The sequence below is a fragment of the Phyllostomus hastatus genome, unplaced genomic scaffold (assembly GCF_019186645.2).
Source record: "Phyllostomus hastatus isolate PE091 unplaced genomic scaffold, TTU_PhHast_1.1 phas_contig_477, whole genome shotgun sequence".
NCBI classification, from domain to species: domain Eukaryota; kingdom Metazoa; phylum Chordata; class Mammalia; order Chiroptera; family Phyllostomidae; genus Phyllostomus; species Phyllostomus hastatus.
This window is the reverse complement of record NW_025333889.1, coordinates 3,725,265-3,748,634: the sequence shown is the minus strand read 5'-3', so window position 1 is coordinate 3,748,634 and position 23,370 is coordinate 3,725,265. Positions and strand designations below refer to the sequence as shown.

The 23,370-nt window shown below is 52.4% G+C and overlaps 1 protein-coding gene across 3 annotated transcripts in view; it reads left to right on the top strand.

Moving 5' to 3' along the window:
• The first annotated feature begins 8,812 nt into the window (after nt 1-8,812).
• The window catches only part of LOC123823186 (UDP-glucuronosyltransferase 1A1-like), a 31,121-nt gene continuing 16,563 nt past the window's right edge, over nt 8,813-23,370 (top strand). The window contains exons 1-2 of one of the 3 annotated variants that reach the window (XM_045845646.1): nt 8,814-9,408; nt 21,320-21,326. In XM_045845646.1, coding sequence (XP_045701602.1) covers nt 8,883-9,408; nt 21,320-21,326 — 533 coding nt within the window. In that variant the 5' untranslated portion in view covers nt 8,814-8,882. Of the gene's footprint in view, nt 9,744-16,245; nt 17,148-21,319; nt 21,327-23,370 lie in introns of those variants that run through there. The other 2 variants (XM_045845645.1, XM_045845643.1) reach the window with 2 other exon arrangements.

Below are 23,370 nucleotides of genomic sequence, written 5' to 3'. Positions count from 1 at the left end.
AATGTATTTTCTCTGCTAATGCATCCATCCAACGTTGTTTTTGACTACTTTTTTTTCACGTTGTAGGAGCTTGTTCAATGACAGGAAATTAGTGAAATTCATAGAAGACAGTTCCTTTGATGCGGTGTTCCTAGACCCTTTTGATCTGTGTGGCTTAATTGTAGCCAAGTACTTCTCACTGCCGTCTGTCGTCTTCACCAGGGGGGTGTTCTGCCACTATCTGGAAGAGGGCTCGCAGTGCCCCAGCGCCCCCTCCTACGTTCCGCGAGGCCTCCTGGGATTCTCCGACAGCATGACCTTCTGGGAGAGGGTGTGGAACTACATCACCCATGTGGAGGAACGACTATTTTGTCACAATTTTCTCAAAACTGGGTTAGAAGTCGCCTCCGAGATTCTCCAGACCACCGTCACAGCTTATGACCTGTTCAGCCCCGTGTCCATCTGGTTGCTGCGCACCGACTTCACCCTGGACAATCCCAAACCCGTGATGCCCAACATGGTCTTCGTCGGCGGCATGAACTGCCTCCCGGGAAAGCCGCTGTCTCCGGTGAGTGGCCTGGGCTTTGGCAGCTCGCCCTGGCCTGGCCTGGGCAGGGAAGAGAGACGGCTTCTGTAGGAGCCATGGCTTGTGGTTTCCATTAGCAGCCTTTGCAGGTCCTGCCTGGTTCAGTGAGTTGCTTTGTGTCCATCCATTTAATTGTGTTGGCAGATTTTAGGAGCTGTCCCCTTTGATACTCATTTGGAAAAAATATTGAAAAACAGTCAGAAATCAACCTTTTATTTGTCGGTCCAGTGCCACCCCCTTAGAAAATTGCTCTTAGCAGTTTTGTATGCATCTTATCCACATTTTTCTGAAATTATTTTACATATATGCAATAGCTCTTGTAAATCCTCATGCTCACGTTTATGAAAATGAAATCTACTATCAGACTGGACATATTGTTTTTTACCTTACCTTGGTTTTCTGGGTCACCTGTTGATAAATCATGGAGTTTTTACAGCCAACACATGCAAGTGTGTGACATTCTTTTTAAGAATTGCGTAACTTTCCTCATTTTGGATGCATTGTAGTTTATTCTAGTAAGCAATATTCTTCGATAATTAAGCTTTTTTTCTTTTCCTTTTATGACTGTACTAATCATTTTAAAAGGAGTTCTTTAGATTCATACATGTCCATAATCTGAGGAGTTCAGGGAAGGGAGAGAGGAGGCTGGTGTGTAAGGCATCCTGGGACAGGTGAGAGAGTGCTGGGGGCTGAGGAGACTTTTGGGAATCCGAGGGTGGATCGTGTGGTTTTGAGAAGTTTTTTTCTGTGCTGCACTGAGACAGCTCCTACCTTAGGGACCCTTGACCCTCATAAAAGTTTTGCTACGTGAAACAGCCTGGCCTTTGGAACTGCTGCGTGGGGGAGGCATCAAGGGGTTGAGTGTTATGTTTGATCTGAAGGAAAAGAATATCCTAAAGACACAGAAGAGGAGGCCAGGATTCAGCAGAAGCTGCAGATCGGAGTTGGAAGGGGACAGTGACCAGGAGGGCCTGATTCTGCGGACGGGACGTTGCATGGACGTGTCACTCAGTCTTACCCAGATCTCAGGGAGCTAGATGACCCCCACGGACCCAGAGTTGGCTCTCGGTGTCACAAAACCCCGTTGCAGACTTCTCTCCATTCCTGTGTCCTCCATCCGCCTTCCTTGCTCTTCCCCGATTACCTTTCCTCTCTGTTCCACTTTCCTTCTCCCTCTCCTTCCTCACCCACGTTTTTCCTTCCTATGCTACCTCCTCGCCATGAACCTGTCACCCACGGGGTCAACCAGGAGGGGCATCCCACTGGCTGGCTCACGCACAGTGGGGGGCAGGAGTGGATAAGTGGGCGGTGAAGCTGTGCCCTGTGGCCTGCTCTAAGCACTACAGGGGTCAGGAGGCGGAGCCCTGGGGCCATCCCGACCCGCGTACATACCTCCTCCAGCTCTGCCCCTGGCAGCCACGGAGCCTTTGGTGAAGAAGCTCGGGCACCAAACGAAGTCAAATAGGGGTAAAATAGTACCAGCACACGGGGTTCTTTCTCAGATTAAGAACGATGACGTGTGTTAGAGCGCCTGGTGTGTGGCTCGGGGTCCGTGACGGCCGCAATTGGGTGGGCGATACGCATTTTCCAACCTCCACGGTATTAACATGAACCATAGGATCAGGCCCTTGAAAACATATATGGCCTGGCCAGGTAGCTCAGTTGGTTAGAGAATTGTCCCAACATGCCTAGGCTGTGAGTTCGATCCCCGGTCAGGGCACATGCAAGAGTTAACCAATGAATGCATCAATAAGCGGGATGTCAAAAATCAATGATTTCTCTCTCCCTCGTCCCTCTCAAATCAATACATAGAAGATTTAAAAAATGTTTAAAACATGATCAGATGTCAATGTTGTCCTCTGTTGGGGAGTCTCCGAGAATCATTTAACCCTCAGGTGGCTGGACTGCCCCTTAGGGGGAGTTTACCAATTCAGGGTAACAAAGGCTAGCACAGGCTGGCGTTCCTCCACGCCCCCTTGGCAGACAAAGGAACTGAGGCGCAGACAGTTTGAGGGACTTGCCCACGGTCGTGCCTCGGGATGTGGTAAAACAGGATTTGAATCTAGGCTTTCTTTGTTTTTTGATTGAGATATGATTCATATCACAGCCTTCACCCTTTATAAACATACAATTCAGTGGTCTTTAGTATACTCATGAACACAAGCAACATCACCTCTCTCTAATTCCAGTGCATCCCCCGCCCCTACACACACTCCAACATGAAAGCCCATGCCCACCGGCTGTCACCCGCCCACCCCACCCCGCCAGCCACGAGTCTACTTCCTGTCTCTACATATGTGCCTATTCTGGGCGTTTCACACGAATGGGATCAGGTGCTACGTGGTGCTTAGTGTCTGACTTCTTGCACTTGGCCTTTGAAGTCTACAGGCTTTGTAACAGGTGTAGGTCCTTCGCTCTTTTCATGGTTGAATACTATTGCATTGCATGGCTAGGTTATATGTGGCTTATTCATCCATCAGTCCACGCACGCTGGGCTGTTTTTAGGTGTTGGCTCTGGCGAATACGCTGCTGTGAGCATTCGTGCCCAATGAACCCAACAAACCCAACATTGTGACTTTGGAGCCCTGGCGCCTAACCTTGCACTTGGCTGCCTCCCTCTGTTGACTGGAGACTTTTCAGGATATGTCCTGCCTGTGGCCTTTTGGGAAGTTATACGCTGTGAAATTAGCCAAGGGTGTATTTGGCCCACATCACGTGGCTTCTGATCACTCAGTGGATATGACATTTGTTGGTTGCGTGGTAGTTACAGAATAACATACAGTTGACTCTCCTTTTTTGTTAGTTAACATAAACGGTTCTTTATTGAACAACTATCTATTGAGAGCCTTGGGTGCGCATGGCTTGTCAGGCAACGGGGAGACAGACATTGACCAGTTATGAATTAGGAAACACGCTTTGGAAGAACGTCAAGGGAGTGAAGAAAATTGGTACCAGGGCGCCTGGTTGGGTGAGGCGGAGAGACCTGGAGGAGCCGGGGGAAGAGCGTGCTGGGCAGACAGGACAGCGGCAGGCTGCAGCGGGAAGCCAAGTCCCGTGAGGACTTTCATCTTTGGAACCTAGACATGGTCTTTGCTCTCCACCCCTGTGTCCCAGGGTTGCTCTGCCATCATAAATGCAGGTGAGTGGAAGTCCTATGTTACGTCTCTTGGGAGTAGTTCCTTTGTTATGGCTGCTCAGTGGCCCATGCCCCACACCACTCATGTGGATGGAATCCCGCAGATGCAACGTTCTTCGAAAGAACATGCTGGGCTGTGCCTGCCCTGGAGGGGTGGACCTGCACTGTGCTCTCTTTGTGACCATTTTGGGTCTTCCTGTTGTCTAGGTGGACCCACACCAGGGTGCGGTCCCCCCCCCCCACCCCGGGAGAAAACCCCGCTGGCGCCTCTCTCCCGCCCTGGGGAGGCTGAGATGAATTTGCATCTCGGCTGCATTCTGGGGACCAGCCCTGGGCTTAGCCTGGCCCCTTGCATCCCGCTCCTCAGGCTTCTCCCTGTCTCCCGGGGCCCAGTAGGCCCCCGAGCCAGCAGGCATGGGTCAGGGCCGGACTCTGCGTGCCAGTTCCCTGTGCGTGACTAGCAGAGGGGGAGTCTGTTCTAGCCGCACTGGGCACCGCCTCGCACTGGGACAGCCTGGTTCCCACATCCCTTGCCCTCCCGGACCTCCCTCAGCAATGCGCTAGGTCAAGCAGGACCGACCTGACCCTCTGTCCCTGGGTTTCCGTTGAGCCCCCTGCAGAGTGGGAGGGAGCCGGGTCGTGCCCCTGGCTGGGCGGCAGGGCTGGAGGCAGACACCTGGCCTTCGAACTCCCGCTTGGGGCTTCTGCTGCGTGCTGTTTGGGCTGGTGCTTCTCAGATCCTGTTCCTGAAAGACGAGGGACAGACTCCAGGCTCATACTGGCATTGGCCAGCTTTTCTCAAAAAAGAGCACATGGTTCTTTCTTTACCTTTTATTTTTTTGGCCGTTTGATGTTTATTTATTTATTTGTGTATTTATGTATGTATTTGTTTACTTATATTGGTTATGCCATTACGGTTTTCCCAATTTTTCCTCCTGTCCCCACCTCCACCCAGCACCCCCCTACTCCGTCCAGGGATCCCCGCTCCTTAGACATGTCCATGGGTCATGTGCATACATTCTTTGGCTGTTCCATTTCTTGTACTTGCTCTTAACATCCTCCTGCCTATTCTGCACCTACCAGTTTGTACCTCTTCATCCCTTCACCTTTCCCCCATTCTCCCCCAGACTCCTGTCCCCACTGGCCCCCATCCCAATATTCTCTGTATCTATGATTCCATTTCTGTTTTGCTTATTTGCTTAGTTTGTTTCTTAGATTCAATTGTTGATATTTATTTATTGACTTTTTAATGTTCATAGTTTTGGTCTTCTACTTTTTCTTAAGTTCCTTTAACATTTCATATAATCAGGGCTTGATGAGGATGAACTCCTTTAGCTTTACCTTGTCTGGGAAGGACTTCATCTGTCCTTTGACTCTAAATGATCGCTTTGCTGGATAGAGTAATCTGGGTTGTAAGTCCTTGCTTTTCATCACTTTGAATACTTCTTGCCAATCCCTTCTAGCCTGATACATTTCTTTTGAGAAATCAGCTGACAGTCTTATGGGAACTCCCCTGTAGGTAACTAATTGCTTCTCTCTTGCTGCTTTTAAGATTCTCTCTTTATCTTTAACCTTTGGCATTTCAATTATGATGTGTCTTGGTGTGGCCCTCTTTGTGTCCATCTTGTTTGGGACTCTCTGTGCTTCTTGAACTTGTGTGTGTATTTCCTTCACCAAATTAGGGAAGTTTTCTTACATTATTGTTTCAAATAGGCTTCCAATTTCTTGCTCTTTCTCTTCTCCTCCCGGCACCGCTATGATGCGAATGTTGGAACATTTGAAGTTGTCCCAGAGGCTCCTTATACTATTCTTGTTTATTTGGATTATTTTTCTTCTTGCTGTAGTGATTGGATGTCTTTTTCTTCCTTATGTTCCAAATCATTGATGTGATTCTTGGCTTCATACACTCCACTGTTCATTCCCTGTCCATTGTTCTTTGTTTCAGTTGGTATATCCTTTATTTCTGCCTGGGTATTTTTTATGCTGTTGAAGTACCCAGTAAGTTCCTTGAGCATCCTTATAACCAGTGTTTTGAACTCTGCATCTGATAGATTGCTCATCTCTATTTTGTTTATCTCTTTTCCTGGAGCTTTGGTCTGTTCTTTCATTTGAGCCATGTTCTTTGTCTCCTTGTTTTGGCAGCCTCCCTGTGTTTGTTTCTGTGTGTTAGGTAGAGCTGCTATGACTCCCTGTCTTGGCACAGTGGCCTAATGTAGTAGGAGTCCTGTAGGGTCCAGTGGCACGGCCTTCCCTATCTTCCAAGCTGGGTGCTCGAGGTGCGCCCTCTGTGTGGGCTGAGTACCCCCTCCTCTTGTGGATGAGTCTTGATTGCTGACAGCAGGTCAACTGAAGGGATTTACCCAGGCCAGACAGCCGGTGGGACTGGCTGCGGCCCCTGGCCAGCAACCACCTTCTTCCGTGGCTTATAGAGGTGGTTGGGTGGTGCGCCAACGTTGCCTATAACTGTCTCCTGGGTGCGCAGGCTCTGGGGTTTCCCAGGTGGCGCAGGCCAAGGTCAGCCTCCACCTGTGTTCTGTCCGGGGCCCCTTGGCATACATTGTAAAGTGATCTGCAGATGGCCGTCGCTTATGCCAGGCCTGGGGCCACTTGGCGAGAGGTACAGTGCGGGGCTCAGCTGTTGCTTGTGGAGCAGATTTAGGAAGGTCCGAAGCCTGCACCCAGCCTGGCCCCTTCGTGTGGAAAAGCCACCGTTACCCGGGTTTTGCTGAGATGGGCCCGTGAGTTAGATGGGGTGGACCCTCAGGTGATGGTCAGGGCGGGGCCTACCGTGCGAGCCAGGTGGATGGAGGTTCAGACATGGTGCCTGAGAACACCGCTGTTTCTTCCGCCCTGCCAACCCCCACTGGATTTTTACAGCCAGAAGTTACGGGGACTTACCTTCCCGGCACTGGAACCCTGCGCTGGGTGGTCTGGTGTGGGGCTGGGATCCCTCACTCCCAAGACATCCCCTTGCTGTCTTATAACCACCACACGTGGGTTTGGGGCCAGCTCATTCAGTGTCTCCACGTCTCCTTATCTCTGCGTCTCCTACCTGCCCAGATGCACGTGGTTTCTTTAATTCCGTAGTTGTCAGATTTCCGTACAGCTCGATTTTCTGACAGCTCCGAGTGCTGCTCGTTCTATATTTTAGTTGTGATTTTGCTGTGGTCATGCAAAGAGGCGAGCCGTGTTTACCTACCTAGGCCTCCACCTGGACCAGAAGTTCTAGCACACAATTCTTTAAATATTCTATTTCATAGGTGAACCCTGACAACTTAAAAAAAAAACACAAAGAAGAAAATGAAATGGGAGAATAAAACCAACAGGGAAATCAAAAGCGAGTTCATTCATTCGGCAAACTTGTGCTGAGTGCCTACTGTGTGCCGGGCATTGTTCATGGGCACACTGGGCACACAGCCGAGAATGAGAAGAGTCGTCCCTGCCCTCGACTTTGAGAATGGCTGATCTAGAAATAGCCGACTTTATCTTTCCTTCTGAAGCTGCGTAAGGTACCAAAAAAGCCGTTTCCCGGGCAGCGGGCCTCGCTTGCTCATCTGCAGAAGGGTGGTCAGCTGGGGGTTAGTGTTGCCTGAGATGATGGAGGAGTGTTGGGGTTGAACTGTGCTCCCCCCAAAAGATATGTTGCAAGTCCTAACACCTGGAACCTCACAACGCGACCGTATTTGGAAATAACGGTCTTTGCTGATGTAATTAGTTCAGTGAAATGAGGTCAGTGGGGCGCGCCGTGGTCCATTTGGACCGGTGTCTTTCTTTATTCGAAGGGGAGATTCGGATGCAGGCAGGCACACACGGGGGACACCGTGTGATGGTGGAGGCAGAGGAGGGACGGTGGTCCGAAAACCTGGGGACTCCGAAGACAGCCAGCGAGCCCCCTGGAGCCGGGAGCAAGCTTGGAAGAGGTTCCCCCTCAGAGTGCTCGGGGCAAACTGGTCCAGCTGTCGCCTGGATCTCAGCCTGCCAGCCTCCAGAGCTGCGGGAATCACCTCTGCTTTCCAGGCCACCCAGAGAGAGCGTGGTGCTTTGTCCCAGTGGCCCCAGGAAGAGAAGACAACAGGAAATTGTTTCAGAAGCCGAGTGCGTCAGGGTCCTGACGGGGGAGCCACCTTCCTGTGGCCCCTGCTGGCCGGTCCAGTCACCGCCATCGGAGGCTCCGTCAGCTGATGCCGTCCCATCATTTCCCGTCTCGGCGTTTTCTTCCCTTCTTCATCTGCACCTGCTTTTCCGTCCCCTTCATCCCTCTGTAGTCCTTGCCTTCGCAGGGCAGGGCCACGAGATGTGTCAGGGGCGCTTTTAACTCCCCGAGTGCCTCTCAGTTGAGGCCACATAGAACCTGGCTGCCCGGCCCCACCCAGGGGGAGCCCCTCCGAGGGCCCTGTGCTCAGCTCCTGCTGGCAGCCCCGAGGGGGAGGTCCTGATGCCACCCCGAGAGACAGGCGCAGCAGTGCAGGCGAGGGGCGGTGCGGCCGCCCAGCCCGGAAGGGGCAGCGGCTCCGGAGCGCACGCACGCACTTCACCACCCAGTGGGGACTGCGGCGTGCGAGCACCGACGTCGGGATTCGATTCTGTCTCTGATGGGACAGAAGCCCCCAAGAGCAGCGGCACAACCGGGTGGGTGGGAGGCCTGGAACGTTCTATCAGACTCCCCTCTGCTGCCTACCTTTTAATCCTGCCGCCGCTGTGCCGACCAGAAGTTGGAAGTGAGCAGCGCCTCTGTGCTGTTCAAACCCCGAACAATCTCTGTTCACGCTTGCTGGCCGCCGTGAGCCAGGCTGCTCAGGAAGTGGAAGGGCATGGACCGCTCTTCCTCTGTGAACACGCCCAGCACAGATGCAGCGGCGTCCTGGCGCTCAGGGCGGGGGTGGCGGGGCCGGAGGGGTGCCGCTCCGGGCCGCAGGGGCCTCTCCAAGGCGTCCTCAAACCGGAGACTCAGGCATTTTGGTGCGGACCAAGAGAAAAACCCAGAAGCTCAGGCAGAAGCTGAGAAGGACAATTGGCTCAAGTTTTCCGTGCGCTTAGAAAGAGTTAAATATTAATTTGGGTTGTTGCAAAATTCAGAGCGTGGCGAGGTGGGCAGGGCAGGGTGGGGAACTCAGCCACAAGTGCTGTGGCTTAGGGAGTGTGAGTTAGTCATTCTCGTCGCTGCCTGCGCTCCCCATCAGGATGGCCTGCGTCCCGCCTGCATTTCGGGGCATGTCTGCAGGCGTGTTCCTCTTAGCGCTTTGGGGTGTGGTTCTGGGACACAAGCTGCTGGTGGTCCCTCAGGATGGAAGCCACTGGCTCAGTATGAAGGACATTGTTGAGGTGCTCAGTGACAGGGGCCATGACATCCTGGTGCTGGTGCCAGAAGTCAACCTGCTCCTGAAGGAATCCGCACACTACACCAGGAGAACCTTCGAGGTGCCGTACGGTCAGGAGGAGCTGCGGCAGCGATTCCGTGCCTTCGGGAACCAGCAGTTCGCCCAGAGGTCTCTCCTGAACGCCAGCCTGGTGGAGTACAGGAACAACATGATTCTCATGCACATGGTCTTCGCCAGCTGCCAGAGCCTCCTGAAGGACTCGGCCACCCTGCGCTTCCTCAGGGACAGCGAGTTCGATGCCCTTTTCACAGACCCGGCCATGCCCTGCGGGGTGATCCTGGCCGAGTACCTGGGCCTGCCCTCCGTGTACCTGTTCAGGGGCTTCCCGTGCTCCCTGGAGCACACGTTCAGCCGCAGCCCAAACCCCGTGTCCTATATTCCCCGGTGCTACACCCAGTTCTCGGACCGGATGACTTTCCCCCAGCGGGTGGCCAACTTCCTCGCTTACCACTTGGAGAGCTTTCTGTTTCACTGTCTGTACTCCCAGTACGAGGACCTGGCCTCGGGTCTCCTCGGGAGAGATGTGCACTTGCCCGTCCTCTATCGGAAGGTTTCCATTTGGCTGTTGAGATACGACTTTGTGTTCGAGCACCCGAGGCCGGCCCTGCCCAACATGGTCTTCATTGGGGGGACCAACTGTAAGAAGAAGGGAGTCCTGTCTCAGGTTGGTGGCTTTATTTCCTGGCAATGGTGCTGTCCCATCGCACTCTGCTTCACCCTCGTTTGGCTCCTCCAGCGACCGTCAGGCGGGAGGGCTGCCTGGAGTGGGGTGCCCGGCTCGGAGTAGGGGGTGAGGGGGCCCTGAGGCCGAGCCGTTGAGTAATGCAGAGGCTTCGAATGAAGACGGGGCTTCGGCGGGCGACAGCAGGAGACGGCCTTGGCTAGGGAATCCGGGGACATCCGCGGCTGAGCCTGAGAAGTCTCCAGGCCAAACCCTGCCCCTACCCGTTGGAAACGCAGGTGAGGGCTTGTGCAGGAGGACGCAGAGCTAAGAGATCAGTCCAGGCCAGAACCGGTTCTCCCGACTCCCTGTCACGCTGTTTGCGCTGGCCCTGAACCGGGGCTCAGCAAACTACAGCCGCTGAACCTCGTCAGCCCGGAGGCCTGGGGCTGTAGGGCCCAGAGCCAGGAATGGTTTTCATGTTTTCAAAGGGATGCTAAAAACAACAATAAGACATATGGGACAGAGGTGTACGTGGCCCAGTACGCCCAGAGAGTTACGATCTAACCCTTCACAGAGAAGGTGTGTTGACCTCTGACCCGAGGCGGGTGTCTGGGGGTGCCCGCAGACGCCGGGGGAAGAAGGCCAGGCCCTGCGGTGGGGAATACAACTTGCGAGGCTGCAGGGGTCCCTCCCTTGTCCCCACTGCATGGGTACAGTAGGAGTTCTAAGGCTTGGCTTTGAACCCGGCTGCGTGGCCGAGGTAGGTGGCTTACCTCTGAGCGTTTGTCTCTCCCTGTGGGACGTGGGAAGCCTCAGGACGTTGCGGCCGTGGGCAGAGAAGGCCAAGTTCACGGGACACTTAGTGTGACGCCAGTAGGACAGGGCCGCTTCGGGCTGCGATCGTGGGGTGGAGGCCCGCGGACGGGGCCGCCCAGCTCTGTCACGTAAAGGGGCACACGCGTGGGGCCCGAGGCCACGGCTGCAGCGGGTGCAGGGGCAGGACAGGGCCCCTCTCCCGGACGCTCTCCCACCGGAGGTCACCCGTTGGCGTGCTAGTAGCAGCCTCAGGCAGGGAAGAAGGAACGCGGAATGGTGCGTCAGCGGGTCTGGCCGGCCTGCTCCCGGCCATGTAGCCTTGGACTTCGGCTTCCTCATCTGGAATCGGGGCCAGCGCCGTCCGCTCGCCCCTGCCAGGGTTGTGTGGGGGTCACGGGGGCAGCAGGTAAAAGTGAGTGTGAGAGAGAGAGGACGAGCGAGGGAGAGCGCACCTGTGGGCTGTCAGGGGAAACCGCGACCTGCCCCCCGCCCCTCCCCGCACCTTCGCTCACTCCCGGCTGACACCTTCTCTCCGTGAGGTGATGAAGACAGGTGTTTGTTTGTTTTTTTTAAGATTTTATTTATTTTTAGACAGAGGGCAAGGGAGGGAGAAAGAGAGGGAGAGAAACATCACTGTGGGGTTGCCTCTGGCGTGCTCCCTACTGGGGACCTGGCCTGCAACTCAGGCATGTGCCCTGACTGGGAATTGAACCAGCGACCCTTCGGTTCACAGGCCGATGCTGGATCCACTGAGTCGCACCAGGCAGGGTGACAATGCGGTGTTCTTGCGACAGTCGGGGGAGCATTTCCCCAGAAAACTAGATTTCAGTTCCTCAGTACTAGCTTGTCTGTTCCTCAGTTTCCCCCTTTGGTGTTCCAGGATCCTCTAGATAGTGGTTCTCAAGTAAGGGCGCTTTTGCTCCTCACGGGGTCATCCCTGAGGACATTTTTGCTGCTGCATTTGGGAGGTGACACTGTCTTCAGGTAAGTAACGTCCAGGGGTGCTGTTAAAAATCCTACAAAGCACAGGAAACGCCCACCCACTCAGCCCCAACAGAGAATGATGCGGCCCCAGATGTCAATAGCACTGGCACTGAGAAAGGCTGATCTGAATAAATTCCAAGTGAGAATCAGTGACTTCTGTGCAGCAAGGCAGGATCGGGGTGAGGAGGGGGCACAAGCACGCTTTCCCCACCCCCGAGTCACCTCTTCCCCCTAAGAAGGGGGTGTCTCCAAGGAGAGCACGCTCAGGCTGAAATCTCAACACTGCCGGTGGAGCTGAGGATTGAAGTCTGAGCAAGTCAGGGGGACTGAACCTCAAAAATGCCAAGTCATTCTTAACAGGCACTTTCAGAAGCACGCGACCCAAGCCAATGTGTGCAGGTCCCACAGCGGTTCGCTGCTCTGTCCCCGCCTGTGTTTATCTTTATGGCCGGTTATCTCGGAGACGGGCGGGCGTGGGCAGCACTCTCACAGCTGCTTCTGTGACAAAGCACGGGTGCACAGAGTGGTGAAGTGCGAGCAGGGGTCAAGGTGAAAAAATAAAAAGGATTCGACTGCGGTGTCTGAACCACCAGAAACTAGGTCGGCGAATAATTTAGGTCATTCGAGGGGAATGAAATTACATGGGTTATTTTATAATAAGATGTAACTCACATACCGTACGATTCGTTTAAAATTTGAGATTCGATGGTTTTTCATGTCGTCACGGACTTGTGCAACCGTCTCCACAATCACTTTTAGGAGATTTTTTCAGTTCCGCCCCCCCCACCCCCCGCAAAGTATCAGTTAGCAGTTACTCCCGGCTCCCTCTTGCCCGCACCCCCTGGCAAGTGCTCATCCACCTCCTGTCTCTATGCATTTGCTTCTGCCGATCATCTCAGACAAACTGAATCACACCATAATGTGACGGACTTTTTTTCACTCAGCATCATGTTTCCGAGGTCCAGCCACGTCGCAGCGTTACTTTTTATGACCGAGTGGTGTTTTGTGCCGTGGACATACCACACTGCGTGTGTCTACGCGTCAGCCGGTGGACATTGGGGTTGTTTCCCCTCTGCCCGGGGCCTCGGCGGCTCTGGTTCAGGTCCTCGCCTTTCAGGAGCAGGCTCCCAGTGGGACTCCCCGGGTCCAGCCTGACCTACTGTGCCATCCCATACCTCTGCGTGAGCGGGACCTTTCGGGAACGCAGAGCCAAACCTACCACACCCGCCTCGGTGGCTGCCCCAGTCACTAGGAGAACGCTCAGGCCCCCAGCTTAGCCCAGGAGGCTGGCGGAATGGGGACCTCCTCCAAGGAGTCCTCAGCCCCCAGCACCTGAGAACGTGACCTTCTCTGCAAACACTGTTTGCGGAGGTCATCAGGTTAGTATGAGATCATCGGGGGGGCCCTGACCCAACATAACTCGTGTCCCCCTAAAAAGGGGAAATTCAGATAGAGGGAGAGACCTACCAGAGGGTTACAGCGAGAACACACAGGGAGAAGGTGGGCACGTGACTGGAGCCAGGCATCTGTACGCCGCGGAAGCCCAGGGGCTGCAGGCAAACACCAGGAGCTGGGAGAGGCAGAGAAAGACCCCCTCACCCCCCAGAGCCTTCAAGAGGCAACCGGCTTCTCTCTGGTTCTCAGGGCCCCAGCCTGGGCACTCTGCGTCCGCAGCCCTAGGAAGCGAACGCGCCGGCTGCGTGCGTCCTCCGGCCTCCTGCGCTGGCTGCTCCGGGAGTTTCCCGTCATTTACTGTCCTACTGCTCAGGATGCTTCCTGCCCTTCCCGTGCCTCTGTGGCGCAGGGGTCGGTGGGGACCTCAAAGCATTTGAGAATGAGTTTCAGGGGTGTGGGCGCCACACCAACGGCGGCTTGCCTGCCTGCAAAGAGCCATCGCAATGGGTGCTGGGAAAGGCAGTCTCCCCAGGGCCACCTTTTGGGCTCACTGGCCACATAACAATGAGCCCTGGGCGTGGGAGGCTTCCCACCTGGAGCTCGCGCTGCCTCATCACCCGGTGCGGGGCTGTCTTTCCAGGTTCAGGCTGGAAGAAAGCTCCTTTGTCTTCGCTGGAAGCCTGCGGGTCACGTGGCACCCGGCAACCCCATTGTTGTATCTACCCTCCAAGGGGAGGGGCCAGGGCCATCTCTCTGCAGCACAGGGAGGGGTGAGGGCGGGCTAGTTCTCTGTGTCTGCTGTGATAGACACCTGCTGGCCACGGGGGGTCGCTGTTGGCGCTGTCTCACTCTTTCCCGTGCTAGAAGAGTGCGTTGCATTCAATGAGAGATGGATGACGTTGTGTTCTCAGCGACTCGGGTGGCAAGATGCAGTGGGCAGAGGTGTTGGGCCTTCTTTCCCTGGCGGCTGGCAGAGTGGTGGTCTCCACTATCCTCAGTGCAGCTGGGGTCCTCCCCTGGCGTTGGCGCCTGGTACCCTGCAGTCTGCTCCGAGAGTTTGGTGCGGTGAGCAGGGTTGCCGAGGAAACAGGCCCCGCCGTGGAGGACACGTGTGGGCCTGTCTCACTGCCCCACGGCTGTGCTGGCTGCCCGGGGAGATAAGCTGACTGAGGTGCTGGCCACCCTCTGGCCACGTGGAGACGCAGGAGCTGTAGATAACCTCCCTGTCAACCAGGAGGAGCCGGTGCAACGGGTGAGGGCAGACGCAGGGGTGGGGAGGTGGGGGCTAGGACGAGTGGAGAGACCCCTGGGCCTGTGGCCACCCTCCTGTTCCCATGCCACGTGGTGTCCACTGGTTCCCCTTCAGTTTCTGCCTGTTTTTCCTTTTTGTCCAGGGCCTTCAGACAGCTTAACCATTTTGGGGGGGGGATAAAAATGTATAACGATGAGCTGGCAGAGCCCGGGTCCGGTAAGGACTACAGCTGTGTTACCAGAAGACAGAAATGCTTGTGGGCAAAGCAAACATTTTTTTTTGTCATGCTAAAAATCCCAGTGAGGTTTTGTTTGACTTTGTATGAAATCTACAGCTTACTCTGGGAGAAAATCAAGAGCCTTCCAGCGTTAAATCTTCCCATCCAGGACACCGCGTGCCTCTTCGTTTATTCTGTCTAGATGGATTTAGATCTCCCATTGGAGCAGAGAAGACGCCACCACTGTCACCGGATCCCTAGGTGCCCCCCTCCCCACCCCCCGTGTTCTCACTCGGCTTGCAGCCTCTTGTCAGGTTGGGTTGTGACCACAGAGCTGGCGATCGCAGCGGTGAAAGCTGGACGGGTGGCCTTGCGATGCGTGTCCTGCGACAGTGGGCAGTGCAGTGACAGCCATGCAAGGGGCAGGGCTGACTGAGGTCTGCACAGACACCAGGTGGTCCGGCTCCAGTGACTTGCTGCTTCTGCCAGTGACAAGGTGGCCGCGAGAGTCCCTGAGGGCGGCTCCTCTTGCTGATACCAGTAACAGCGGCCTCAGCGCCAGTAACAAACTGAGGTCGCGGCTTCCCACCTGCGGGCTCCGTGCGCCCTCGTGCTTCTAACGTGGGGCGGGAGCAGCCTGGGGCCTGCGCACTTGAGGAAGTTTGCATGGCTTTTTGTAGAAATGTGTGTGTGTGGGAGGGGCTGGGGTAGACAGAAATGGCAGGATTTCACCTGTGAGTGGGGGACAGAAATGGAGCCTCGGGGAAAACATGCAGTTATGTCCCAGACAGAAAGAAGATCAGAAAAAGAGAACAGAGCAATTGATGTCGGAGAGGCCAGGATCCTGGACTCAGAGCCGACCAGACGCGGCTGGAGCCAACCCTGCCTGCACCGTGGTGGCTGGTGTCACCCGGGCAGTGTCCTGGTGTGCGTGCATATGCCCAGGGTAGACTCTGTTACGTGGTCATCTCCTCCCAAAGGGAAGCCTCAGCCTCGCTCGTCGTGGCGGCCTGAGCCTGGATGTCGGTATGGCAGAAACCAAGGAGGAACAGGAGCCCACTCACACCGTCCCCAGGGCGGATAGGACAAGGAGACGGCAGCTGAGCTCGTATGGGGGGCCCTTGCTGGAGCAGGCCTGGCCTCACAGGCACGTGACCCCTGAGGTTGCACAGGCCTCTCCCAGCCCCCGGGGAGGACCCCGCGCATGGTGCAGCCCATCCTGTTCGGGAGGAATCCGTTCTCCTGAGGACCTAGGGCTGTGAATGACCTTGGTGAAAAGCCTGTTGACAGCTGCTCAAGGAGGCTCTTCCCTGCATGTTGCAGAGGTGCCCTTGGGCGGAAGAGGGGCAAAACCGGGGAGCCGGGCTCCCCTGCCCCGTTGCAGGAAGCTGTCTTGGCCGTGTGACACATACTTGCTGGGTGTGTTCCGTGTTACCCACCAATGGAAGGAAAGAGTTTTCAGAGTTCTCAAATGAGGGCACATCCAGCAGCAAGGTTCTGGTCGGGGGCCGGTCACTGGGGACCCCCTCGGAGCTCAGTCACAGCCCTGCCGAACCTGGTTCACGGGGGAGCGGGCACCCACAGCCTTGTTCGGGGAATTGAATGAGAAATAAGGAGGGTGAACTAGAAAGTTCCCTGGAGAAAGCAGCGAAACTCAGATGAACTTGTCCCCAATGAGGGGGATTGTTATCTCCCTAGGAAACGTAGAAGGGTGAAGGGCAAGGCCAGGTTCGTTCTGTAATGATTAACGTACGTGGGGCACACGGCCCTCCAGGGACGCGCCCTTCTGTTAATTGGCTTGATGACAGGATAAGACAAAACACACACACGAGACTCAGTCGGTGCTGCACAGCCAGCTGCTCGTGCGTCTACGGAGATGGCTGCAGGGCCCCCGCTTCCCCTGGCGGCGCTCACGGGGCTGCTGCTGTTCCTGTGTGCGGGGCCCCGGGCCGAGGGCGGGAAGGTGCTGGTGGTCCCCATGGAGGGCAGCCACTGGCTCAGCATGAGGAAGGCCGTGCAGGAGCTCCACGCCCGGGGTCACCAGATAGTGGTCCTTGCACCGGAGGTGACTCTGCACGTCAAGGACGAAGACTTTTTCACCCTGAAAACCTACCCCATTCCGTACACCCAGGATGAATTCCAGTACATCATGTTGGGCCAGAGCCACCTGATTTTTGAAAGAGTACATTACCTAAAGGCATTTTGGAATACGATGGCAGTTTTGCAAAACGTGTCTGTCTTCTTTCAGAAGTCTTGTGAGGAGCTGGTGCGCAACGAGGACCTGGTCAGGCAGTTGAACGCCAGCGCCTTCGATGTGGTTCTGACAGATCCCGTCTACCCCTGCGGGGCAGTGCTGGCTCAGCACCTGGCTCTTCCCGCTGTGTTTTTTCTGCGTGCCATTCCATGCGACCTTGACTTTGAGGGCACACAGTGCCCGAACCCTTCCTCGTATATCCCCAGGTTATTAACAAGGCATTCGGACCACATGACATTCCTGCAAAGGGTCAAGAACATGCTCTACCCTCTGGTCATGCAGTATCCTTGCCACATTTCCTTATCTCCTTACGCGAGCCTGGCCTCTGAGCTCCTTCAGAGAGAGGTGTCGCTGGCGGATGTTTTTGGCTACGCGTCCCTGTGGCTGTTCAGAGGGGACTTCGTGTTGGACTACCCCAGGCCGGTCATGCCCAACATGGTCTTCATCGGGGGCATCAACTGTGCCCACAGGAAGCCACTGTCTCAGGTCTGTACCTGTGCTTCTGTGCAATCCGTGCGTCGGGCAGGACGCGTTTTATTTTTCCAACTCATTCCAGGTGCTGGCGGACCTACCCATCATCTCTGTGGGTTTCCGCCTCTCATTCTCCGTCTGAGTCGTGGGTGAGATTAACTGTTTCGGTGGCGTCAGCAGTGCAGGGAATGTCTGTGATGGTCAGAGAGAGGGACGAGAGGCGGGATTCATGTGATTGTCCTTTGCTGAAGGCACCGCCTTGACGGGTGTGCAGTCTCCGCCGGCTGGGTAGGAGCGGAGATACTGAGTCGTGAGCTGATGCCCCGGGGAGTTTTGCTGGTGGGTGTTGAGAGGAAGGGCAAAGAAGGAACAGGCACGTGGCCTTTGTAGACAAATCACGTCGAGCGATCCTTTCTCGGAGGGGACTGAGGAGAAATGCATTTCAAGCCACCGACATTATTTGAAACTTTTTTGTAGGCATGTTTAAAGAAAAGCAAAATGCATGTTCATTTTAATATACTCTATGCAGCCAAATATATCCGAGACATCATCCTTTCGACATAGTCTCAATATGAAATTATTAGGGAGATATTTTACATTCTTTTTCTGTCTAATACTGTTTTCAAAATGTTTTTTAAAGTTTTACTTATTTATTTTTAGAGAGAGGGGAAGGGAGGGAGAAAGAGAGGGAGAGAAGCATCCAAGTGTGGCTGCCTCTCATGCGCCCCCTATTGGGGACCTGGCTGGCAACGCAGGCATGTGCCCGGACTGGGAATCGAACCTGCAACCCTTTGGTTCGCCGCAGGCTGGTGCTCCGTCTGCTCAGCCACACCAGGCAGGGCTACTGTTTTCAAAATATTGGTGTGTGTTTTATGCTCACGGCATATTTCGATCTGCACTAGGAACGTTTCAAATGGTCAGCAGTCATGTATCGCTAACGGCTCCTGTGTCAGGGAGCATGGGAGCATCTCCTGTGAATGTTCCACAGATGCTCCTAAAATGCATATTTTTAATTTTTCTATTAAAAAACTCAGCATGCCCAATTCTGAAGAAGTTGTCTTAAATGACACCCCATTTAAATTTAGCTCAATTTATATTTGGAATTTTAATAGTTTTTGCTTACATGTATAGCTGCGTGATTGGTGCACATAGTTTTATTACTACTGCATTTTCTTCCTTGTTAGCCTTTAACATTTAAAAAATAGTGGTAAAATACACTGAATATAAGGTTTACCATCTCAACCATGATAAAGTGTACACTTGACTAACATTTACTATTTCACATAGTTGTGCAGCTAATCTCTAGAACTTTTTAAAAAGATTTTATTTATTTATTTTTAGAGAGGGAAGGGAGAGAGAGAGAGAGAGAGAAAGAGAAACATCAATGTGCGGTTGCTGGGAGCCATGGCCTGCAGCCCAGGCATGTGCCCTGACTGGGAATCAAACCAGCGATGCCTGGGTCGCAGCCCGCGCTCAATCCACTGAGCTACGCCAGCCAGGGCGTCTAGAACTCTTTTAATCTTGAGAATTTGGAACTCTATTCCTGTTAAACACCAGCTCCCCGCCATCACCCTACGCCCCGCCCCGCCTGCCCCTGGCAACCGCAGTTCCCCTACTTCAGTCTCTGAGAACTTGACTGCTCTAGGTACCTCATCCCGGTGGAGTGACACGGTATTTGTCTTTTTGTGATTGGCTTATTTCATTGAGGATAATGTCCTCGAGTTGCATTCGCATCGTGCTATATCTCAGAATTTCCAGTCTCTTTAAGGCTGCGTGATACTCCAGTGTATAGACTTCTGGCGCCTGCTTATCCGTTCACCCTTCGACCGGCACTTGGATTGTTTTCACCTTTGAGCTGCTGTGAATAACGCTGCTATGTACGTGGGGGTCCAGATATCTCTTTACAACCTTGCTTTAAATGATTTTGGGTTTATACACACAGCTGTGGAATTGCTGAATCATACGGTAATTTCATTTTTAATTTTTAGAGGAAGCGTCCTATTATTTTCTGCAGTGTCGGTGCAGTCTTCCATTCCTACCAGTAGTGCACGAGGGTTCCAATTTCTCCACATCTTCTCCAACGCTTGTTTTCTTTTATTTTAAGTAGTCCTCCTAATAAATGTGATGTGGAATCTCACTGCGGTTTTGGTTTGCATTTGTATTTGTTTTTTTTTTTAATATTTTATTTATTTATTTTTAAAGAGGGAAGGGAGGGAGAAAGAGAGGGAGAGAAAAACATCAATGTGTGGTTGCTGGAGGCGGTGGCCTGCAACCCAGGCATGTGCCCTGACTGGGAATTGAACCTGCAATGTTTTGGTTCACAGCCCACGCTCAAACTCCACTGAGCTACGCCAGTCAGGGCTGCATTAGTATTTGTGACGTTGAGCATGGCTTCGTGTGCTCATTGGCTGCCTGTGTATCTGCCTTGGAGAAATGTTTTTCCAAGTCTTTTGCCCATTTATGAATGCATTTTTGTTGTTGAGTTTTTGAAGTTGTCTATGTATTCTGCATATCAATTGCTTATCAGATAAATGATTAGCAAATATTTGCTTTCATTTTGTGGGGTGCTTTTTTTCTCTGTTGATAGTACCATTTGATGTACAAATTTAAAAATGTTCATAAAGTCCAATTTGTCTGTTTTTCATTACCTGTGACTTTGGTGTCATACCCAAAAATCATTGCCAAATCTAATGTTGAAATTTGTCCCGTGTTTTCTCCCAGGAGCTTATCATGTGCCAAGTGTTGCATGTGTGCGCTTTATTTATGTTGAGTTGTTTTTGCGTGTGGTGTTAGCTGAGGGCCCAGCTTTTTTGTTTTCTAGTGTGTGGGTGTCCAGTTCCCCGGAAATACGCGTTGGGAAGACTGTCTTCCCCACTGGGTGCTCTTGCCACCTTTGCCAAAACTCATTTGGCCATTTATGTAAAGTCGTGTCTGTTTTTAACTTAAAAACTTCATTAAAAACTTGCTTAAAGAGTCTTTAATAACATTTTTAAAATGCCTCTTGTGATTGTTTCTTCGGCTGTAAGAATTCCTGAAATCCACACAATATATATACTTCATTTTATTCCTTCCATTTGGTGTAAACTTGTTCTTTCTGCATTGTTTTTCTTTCTTTTTTTTTTTTTAACAAGCTTTTTCTTGTTGCTGTTGTTACTGGGGAAATTCTCTGGCGCTTTTCCATGTCCATCCATGCAGTGTAGAGAGTTTAACCCTCTGCTCTCATGCCCCCCTCTTTCACTTATCGGACTCTGGTGGTTACACTGACTTTACCCAGATAATCTAGGACAGTCTCCTCATCTCAAGATCCTTACCTTAACGATACCTGCAAAGTCCCTTTTGCCACGTCCAAGCTCCAGGCATTAGACTGTGGATGTATTTACAGGGCCGTTTTTGTGCCTACCGCGCACAGTAAGTCTGAAGTTAAAGCCAGATCCCATTGAACATTTTCGAGTTCTCCCCTAAATTGTTAAGTTCTTCTTCTGGTTCCTTCGGGAAGGTGTGCCGTCCATAGATTACTGTTTTGCCGTCTCTGTCACTGTCATCTTACTCTCCAACTTTGTCTTCTGTATTTTGCCATTGCATCATGGGAGAGTGTTTCTAAAGAGCATATTTGTATCACTGATTTTACTTTCTGTATCATCCACTGTGATCTTTTTTGCTTTCTATGTGCATTAAAAAATTCATGATCTTGCTTACTTCAAGTCAGTTACTATCCTCCCTCAAAGAGGTGAATGTAAATTTATTTTCAATAAATAATTTTGTTTTCATACAGGTCCAGGCAAAGAACCCTTCTCAATTTTGTCAAGTATAGATAAGTCAAATGAAGCACTCTCCCTGGTCTTACATAAACATTCCTGTCCCCTAAGTGGAAGCAAAATGAGGTTCCCTTAGAGAACTGCACCTTCACAAAGCTTAGTTCTGATCAGGTATACAAGTTGCTTGTGAGTAGGAGGAAGAGTTCTCTAGGTCACTAAAAAGCCCCAAATTCAACTGAGTGGGATAAAAAGATGGACAGGCTATTTCAGGAATGAGGCCAGTGACGACAGCTCAGAGTGCGGTCACACGGGAATGCTGGTCATCGGCGTCACACTGGAGGGTGCACTACGGGTGCGTGGGAGCCAACACAGCGGAAGGACGCGGTGCTTATGGACAAAGATGGCTAGGTGGAATTAGAAACTCCTAGAAAGGTAGGCAGTTGAGGGAATGATTTCCTAAGACGAGGAAGGTCTCTCTTCCCGTTGTGTGTGGTAAGTGGATCTAAACCAGGGATGGGTGGTGCGCCAGCCCGGGGAAGTGTCTGGCTGCTGGGATTCTGCTGAGATGGCCGCAGGTCTGCAGGCCTCTTGGGCGTTGCAGGAACGTGTCTCTCCCTGCCTGGTGCGCTCCGTGGGAAGATGCGAGTGATTCCAGGGAGTTCCTCACTGCAGGGGACTGGAGGTGACCCCGTTTGCAACAGAGGGAATGCCTTTTATTTTTTTGATCCAAAAGCCCAGACATTTTAAAAGAGATTTTCAGTTTCGAAAATTCTTTAAATAAAATGCTTTAGATTTCTGTTAAGGAGAAACTTCCCACCTAGGAGCAGTAATTCCAGGATATTTCAAAACTCAGTGCTGTGTACGTCCTCAACTATCAGAACGAGCCAGAGCTGTTAAAGATCTGACCTCTGAGACTTTTACTGGACCCAAGCGAAGACTTTCCTGGCTGCTGAACAATGGGGACTTATTTTAACCAGTTGTGTAGATACAAATGCTCTTATTCTGTCCTCTCGCGAGCAGTAATTTTCAACTCTCACTTGGCACATCTACCATGAAAGTGTGTACCCTTCCTCGTATGACATCAAGACGCCCGACACCCTGTCCCCTCCTGCTCCCCCCAGGGCTCTCTTCCTGCAAATTACTCCGGGAATGTCTTCGCTGGTGTGAGTTCCTTTGCTTGGCAAGCAAATGATCTCGTTTTTTAAAAAGCTCTGTTTCATTCTGATACTTTTTATACGGTAGCTCTTTGATGTGGTTTTAATGGACTCCGTGTGCCCCTGTGGGACAGGTGTGGCTGAATCCTAGCTTCCTGCTGTGTAGTCTGCCCGCTATCACACGAGGATTGGACTTGAAGGGCACCAAAGTCATTCTCACGCAGGCTGCACTGGCAGTTGGTCTAGTTCGGTCGTCTCTTTGCTCTTACGCTTTATGCAAGCCTTCCTTTTGGGATGACCAGGGGGAGGGGCACAGTTTGTGACAGATGACCCCAAGGCAACCACACTCCAAAAGGGTTTCTCTGGGGGCACAGGCTGGCCCAACAAAAGGCTACTCCCTCAGATGTGTGTGTGTTGCCTCACCCGATCAATATTCCAGGCGAAACCCGGCTTTCGTCATCCTGATTTGATATGAGACACAGCCCACGCACAGCAATGCAATAGTTGTACGTAGCCTTATAGAAATGCTTTTCCCATTTTCATCAATCACGGCTGTAGAAGCGAGCTGGGCCAAGGGTAGGAGTCAGATTTGCATGAATGTAAATACTTGAATCATCACTACGATTGTTTTATTAAGTGACCTGAATATGGTCCTAATATTATCAACCAACCACGTGGTGGTGAGAAATGCACTTAGTTAGCCCACAGCCTTTGGAGGGAGCACGATCCTGCCAACACCCCTTTCGGTGCAGTGAAACTGACTTCAGACTGGGGCCTGCAGACCTGTAAGAGAATAAACGTGGATTTGTTTTTTAAAGCCACCAAGTCTGTAGTGACCTGTTACAGCACCCACGGGAAACTCTTACATCCACTCCACCATGTTTATGTGGTTTTCAGAAGCCGAGGCTTAACACCCTCTTTACACAAGTTAACTCTTACTGAGTCACCAGCATGTATATAGAACTAAAAACATCTTTAGGTTATTATTAATATAGTCCTATCTTACACCACCGTGCACTAGAAAAATGAAGTACACCGTTTCATCTCGACCATATTAACCTTAGAGCCAACTGCCTGGCTGCTGCTGGGAACACTTTGCCCCCCATCCCACCCCCCAGTGAAATTAATACCGTCTGCCTCAGGGGTGTGTTTGATAAACAACACAGCGTATGCTGACATTTTCAACAAGACAGAGGTCCTATTCGTGCGGTCCCAACAATAAGAACAAACAGGCATTGATTAGCATGAGCCGTTTATAAATTGTTGAGTACAGTTATTTGGAAAGTAGAGTCCACTGGGAATCTTCGCAAAAGCGCCCTGCCAGTGCTC